A 6,000-nucleotide genomic window follows, 5' to 3' on the forward strand; every position below is an offset into this window, starting at 1 on the left:
TCTGTTTATGTAATCTGTATGAAAAGAGAGACATGTCAGATGTCCGTGAGTCAGCTCTCCCACTAATTCGGCCACGCCCATGGAGTGAGCACTGTTCAGACGCAAATTCTGAGGCAATACATGTATACATCGTTGCAATCGTGTATTTATTATCTTCAAAAGTGTCTATCTGCACGTTATAGCCATGGTTATAGCGATCTCTGAAAGCTTCTGTTAGTTCCTGGAATGTCACATGGTATGTCTGTTCTTCTTAACGAGACATTTGTGGACTAAAGGTGCACAAAGCTCCCTCAGGCTGCAAGTATGAATTGAAAACATAGTATCCAGCGCTCATAGTGATGACAATAAATACTGAATAAATATTACTCCTCTGTATAGAAAATTGACAAACATATGAGAATCCATCAATAATTCTCCAAATGTGCATGCTTTTAAGCTAAAAGCCTATATGAAATGCCAGAGGTAACATGAATGTTCAGATGCTTTGCATCACAGAAATACATTATATTTTAAAATATATTAAAATAGAAAACCATTATTTTAAATTGTAATAATATTTCACAGTATTGCTGTTTTTTCTGTATTTTTAATATACAGCATGATGAACATGAGACTTCTTTTAAATAAAAACATTATAATAGTAATGCGTCCAATCTTTTGACTGGTAATTTAAACTATAATATGCCTATACAAAATTTTCTTCACATTATGTGTGCATGCATGCATGCATGAGATCACAAAAATCATGTTTTCTGTCAAGAGTGGACATTATATGCATCCTTCAGGTGTATCACCGTGAACCAATCCTGATGTCTGACACATGTGAGCATGTGTTTGACCATGAGCATTTTGAACAGGAGCCTGTGCAGGGCCTGATTCAGTACTCGCAGATCTAGGATTGGTCTCAAACCACCACCCTTCTTCGGTACAATGAAGTAAGGGTTGTAGAAACCTTCTTAATCTCGGGGGGACAGGCTCTACTGTGTCCTTCGCAGACTAAGGATGCTCAGGTCAAAGACCAGTCACATGATTAGCTTAGATCATTACAAACCAATCACCAGAACAAATCACAGTGATGAAGACATTGATTTTTACTCAACTGTAAGACTTAAATGTGCATGTATCTTTCTATTCATGGAGACTCACTCTGTTGTTGTGACGAGTGACCTCCCGGCCGTAAATAAAACTTAATTTCTACAAAGAGCAACTTGGAAGTCACGTCAGGTATATGCTGCGCAGCTGAGGAATAGAAGTACTAAAGATTCTACACTCAAAAGACCACAGCAGAGACAGTGATAGTGTTGGAAGACTATAGAGTCGCCCTCGGGGTGAGGCTGTAATACTCAGAGTTAGTATTAATGATCCTGTGTCGGACCAGCGTACACCTGAGAAGGACGGTGAGAGTGTATAGATGCTAAAGACCTGTGTGCTCATGTGTGATTGAGGTAGTGATAGTAGTTTCTTGACGGGACGCCGTCACCTTATTTCGGGAAGGGAATTACCTCGAAATATTGGAAATGTATAGATTTTGAAACACCTTAAAGGTGCAGCTTGGACACATCTTCAGTGAAGGACCCAGGGTCATAGGGTGTTTCGGGTCTTTGATCTTCAGACACCCTCACCTGGGCGACCCAACCGGGGTTGATCAGGCCCCGGTTTGTGTCCAAGCAGCGCGCTACTCCATACTTCTCCCCTTTTGATCCATAACCAACTTGAGGCTTTTTCAGCGACCTCACTGATGTTTTTAGTGGCTCTTCTTTCACGCAACCCTCTAATGCCAAGGAGCCTGAATGCCCGATGCACAGATTGACTTAGAAAGCCCCTGCAGCCTACTTCTATTGGTTCACAGCGGGCCCTCCATCCTCTCCCTCTGCATGCCTCAACCAACTCCAGATATTTGGCCTTCTTCCTTTCGAAAGCCTCCTCCATCCTGTCCTCCCAGGGGACAGTAAGCTCCACTAGCACGACTTGCTTTGTTGAGTCAGATGTTAAGACCAGATCTGGCCTCAGTGACGTCCTTGCTATGTGCTCTGGGAGCTTTAACTGCCTCCCAAGGTCCACGTGCAACTTCCAATCTCGGGCCGTGGCTAGCAGTCCAGTTGAGGCCTTACGTTCTCCCTGGGGTTTCTCCCCTGCCCTAACAAAGGAGATGTTGTACCTCGCTGGGACTTGATGTTTAGACTCCCGGATTGCTGTGCAGATGGTATCCGCTACTGCCTTCAGCACCTGGTTATGGCGCCACGTGTACCTCCCCTCTCCTAGTGCTTTAGGGCAGCAACTCAGGATATGCTCCAGGGAACCATGAGCCGGACACAGAGGGCATGTTGATGTTTCTGCTAGGCCCCAGGTGTAAAGGTTAGATGGACTTGGGAGGACATCATACACCGACTGAATCAGGAACTTAAGTCTTGCGGGTTCATACTTCCATAGTTCTGTCCAGGTGATCTTCCTGGCAGCTGCATAATTCCAATTGGCCCAGGCTCCTTGTTGGCGCATTGCCACAGTCCTACTTAGGCGCTCCTCCTCCACCTCAGCACGAATCTCTCTCTGCACCATCTGGCGTCTCTCTCGTCCTTGGGCTTTGTCGTAGCGTGGTCTTGTGTGACTGCCTAGACCAGCTCTTCCCACTGCCACAGAGCCAACTAAGACACTATGTCTCAGTCTCGCCTCTGCCTGGTCGACTGCCTCTTGCGCTCGCCATTTCCTCCCAGTTCTGACCGTGATGCCAGCGGAAGAGACTCTGGTGTCAGCCGAGTCTCTGTAAAGCAACACCTCCCTGGCTCTGGTGACTTTGAACTCCTCAGTCAAACCAGTAAAAGGCAACTGCAACTTATTGTTGTGCCCATACAGAGCAATGCTGCTCAGGCTCTTCGGCAGACCCAGCCATCTACGCAGGTATTGGCTGATATTGCGTTCAAAGCCCTCCACAAGTGATACTGGGACTTCATAAATCAGTAGTGGCCACAGGAGTCTTGGCAGGATACCATGCTGGTATATCCATGCCTTGAACTTCCCCGGAAGACCGGACTTGTCCACCACTGATAACCAGGTCTTCAGCTCCATGTGGGCTGCCTCCACCGCTGCCTTGTCCTTCAGGGTGCTGTCGAAGATCTTCCCTAAGCTTTTCACAGGCTTCTCTGACACTGTTGGAATAGTGACTCCATCCACGTAAAAACGGTGTTTGTCCTCCACTCTCCCCTTTCTCAGGACCAAGGATCTGGACTTGGCTGGCTTGAACGTCATTCTTGCCCATGCCATAATCCTTTCCAGACCGCGGAGGAGCCACCTGCACCCTGTCACTGATGTTGATGTGACAGTCAGATCATCCATATAGGCTCGGATTGGCGGTTGGCGAATGCCGGATCTTGACAGGGGGCCCCTACATTCCACCTCAGCAGCCTTGACCAGCATGCTCATCGCTAGGGAAAACAATACCACTGATATGGTGCAGCCTGTGATAATGCCCTTCTCTAAGCGGTGCCCCGCAGATGTTACTGTTCCAGAGGTGAATCTCAGGCTGAAACTGCTGTAGTAGTCCCTTATGAGTTCTATGATCTTCTCAGGAATGTGGTGTATCGTCAGAGCTGTTGTCACCAGCTTGTGTGGAATTGATCCGTAGGCGTCGGCTAAATCAAGCCAGAGGACTGCTAGGTCTCCTCGATTTTCTCTCGCCTCCCGGATCAACTGGGTGATCACTCCTGTGTGTTCCAAACAGCCCGGCATGCCTGGGACTCCGCCCTTTTGCACCGAGGTGTCAATGTAGGAATTCCTCATAAGATACTCAGATAACCTGTTGGCAAGAATCTTGAAAAAGATTTTGCCTTCCACACTGAGCAGAGAGATGGTGCGGAACTGTGTGATGTCACTTGCATTCTCCTCCTTTGGTATCCACACACCCTCTGCGTGACGCCATTGCTGGGCCACCTTCCCCCTCCGCCATACTACCCTGATGAGTCTCCACAGCCTCTCCAAGAGTCTCGGGCAATGCTTATAAACTTTATATGGCACTCCACTTGGGCCCGGAGCTGCGCTGGTACGAGCAGTTCGTACGATGTCCCTGACCTCTGCCAAGGTGGGCTCCTTGATGTTAAACTGGAAGGAGGGTTCTGGTGGTGTGGGTAACTCTCTGCAGGAGGGCAGATTCTCCTCTCTCCTGCTGTCGCTGTATTTATCACTGAGGTGCTGATTGATCTCCTCCTTTGGGCATCGCAGGGTCCCACTCCGCTTCTGCCCCAGCAGCTGCTTAGTAAAGCGAAAGGGATTTGCAATGAAGGTCATTCGCTTGCGACCTCTTTCTCTGCCTCTCCTCCTGTGCCTCTCAGCCCGCCGTAGAGAGATGAGTTTCTGCCTCAGAATGTCCCTGAGCTCTGTAAGGGCTGGCTTTTCCTCCTCGCTCGCCCTCTTATACTGACGGTTTAAAACCTTCAGCTCTTTCCTGAGCTGGGAGATCTTGGTCTCACGCCGGTTTGGCCTAGCAATGTTCTGAGCCTTCGGTACTTTGATGCCAAATCTCTCTGCACCGATGCTGATGATTAGTGTACTCATCAACTGCAGTCGCTGATCCACTTCTCCTCTGCATGATGCATCTAGAGTAGCCTCAACATCCTCGTCAAACTGAGAAGTATTAGAAACTGAGAAGTATTAGAAGTATTCGAGAAGGGAATTACCTCGAGATACTGTAGTATTATATTGTATTATATTTGGGACGGGAATTACCTCAAAGGTACTGTAGTATTGTGGTACTGTAGTATTGTATTGTATTATATTCGGGACGGGAATTACCTCGAAGGTACTGTAGTACTGTATTGGTACTGAGTATTATATATTATATTGACAACTGGAGGTTGTTTGAATTGTCAGTGGTGAAGTCGGATTAGTATTGAGAATTTCCACGACACAGACCAGTAAGAGTAAACAGTAAGTAATTAGCACTAGTAAACCTGTAGGTGGTGCAGTAGCTCACTGCTCTGCCATCTTGTCAATGATGCAATCTTTATCAAGTTCCATAAGAATCTAGCTTGTCTGTTGCTGTAAAAAGGAATGCTTCAAGGTTCTCTTGACTGAGGGAGGTTCTCAGACAGTTCTTCACTAATGTCAGGGTGAAGAAGGTCCTCTCACAGGCAACCTGAGTAATGGATAGTGTGGGGAGGAACTTATAACCCAAACCATCAACAAAGCAGTAAGCAGATTGTATTGAGACAAGAGGAGATAGCAGCATATTAGACAGTTTTTGCATGTGGAACAACTTCTGCTCACAAACTCCACACTTTCTTCAGGAACCTCAGAGCCTTCCCATGTTTCATCACTAGAAGCAGCTCCCCTAATGTTGTAGTTCTCCGTTAGTTATTGTTTCAGTCTTTCCCATTGCTGTGCAAGGCTGATTAGTTCAGCCTGCAAGGTCTCAACACTGACACGTTCATCAAATTGCAGTAGGCATTTGTGTGTTCTGCAACGAGAGTGGTCTATAACTCCTCCCCGAACTCCCCGCTGCTCTGTATCTCGCTCTCTCATTGGCTGTGATGAGTTTTCAGTCAGAACACTTTTCACACAACATGATTTTGAATCGCCGACAGGTCCAGATATTTAGCATGCCAAATATCTCACGGGTGTCAGTGACTCGTCGGCGATTCTCTCTGATCGCGTCTTTGCTCATTCACACTGCGTGATTGTCACTCGCGTGAACGAGCGCTGATTTGCCTGTGATTTCGGGCATTTGTCGGCGATTTCTCAAAACCTGTCGGCGAGCCAAAATCGGGGCTAAAATCGTGCAGTCTGAACTCGGCTTAAGGTGTAGGCTCCCTCGTCCCAGTTCATAGTCCTTGGTGCGCGTTTCCTAATCTCAATGGCCTCCCTGATCCAGCGGTGATACTTGTTGCTTTCAGCACGGGTGACCCTAGCAAAAAGATAATAATTACCACTTTAACCAGCAGGTGGCAGCAAAGTAACGTTAGCATTTATTTGCGCATATATCAGCTATTTCCTCTAATCGTTTTTCACTTC

General features: G+C 47.1%; 1 protein-coding gene across 1 annotated transcript; it reads right to left on the bottom strand.

The window, feature by feature from the left end:
• Positions 1–660: 660 nt before the first annotated feature.
• LOC125266830 lies at positions 661–5,531 on the bottom strand. Its single transcript, XM_048187895.1, has one exon. The coding sequence runs from the start codon at positions 4,543–4,545 to the stop codon at positions 1,609–1,611; it is 2,937 nt and encodes a 978-aa protein (XP_048043852.1). The 5' UTR covers positions 4,546–5,531; the 3' UTR covers positions 661–1,608.
• Positions 5,532–6,000: the final 469 nt, after the last annotated feature.

Source organism: Megalobrama amblycephala, linkage group LG4 (assembly GCF_018812025.1).
Source record: "Megalobrama amblycephala isolate DHTTF-2021 linkage group LG4, ASM1881202v1, whole genome shotgun sequence".
NCBI lineage: Eukaryota > Metazoa > Chordata > Actinopteri > Cypriniformes > Xenocyprididae > Megalobrama > Megalobrama amblycephala.

Excerpts from the sequence above, each read along its gene's own strand:
- LOC125266830 (XM_048187895.1), bottom strand. The coding sequence starts at position 4,545 with ATGAGTACACTAATCATCAGCATCGGTGCAGAGAGATTTGGCATCAAA.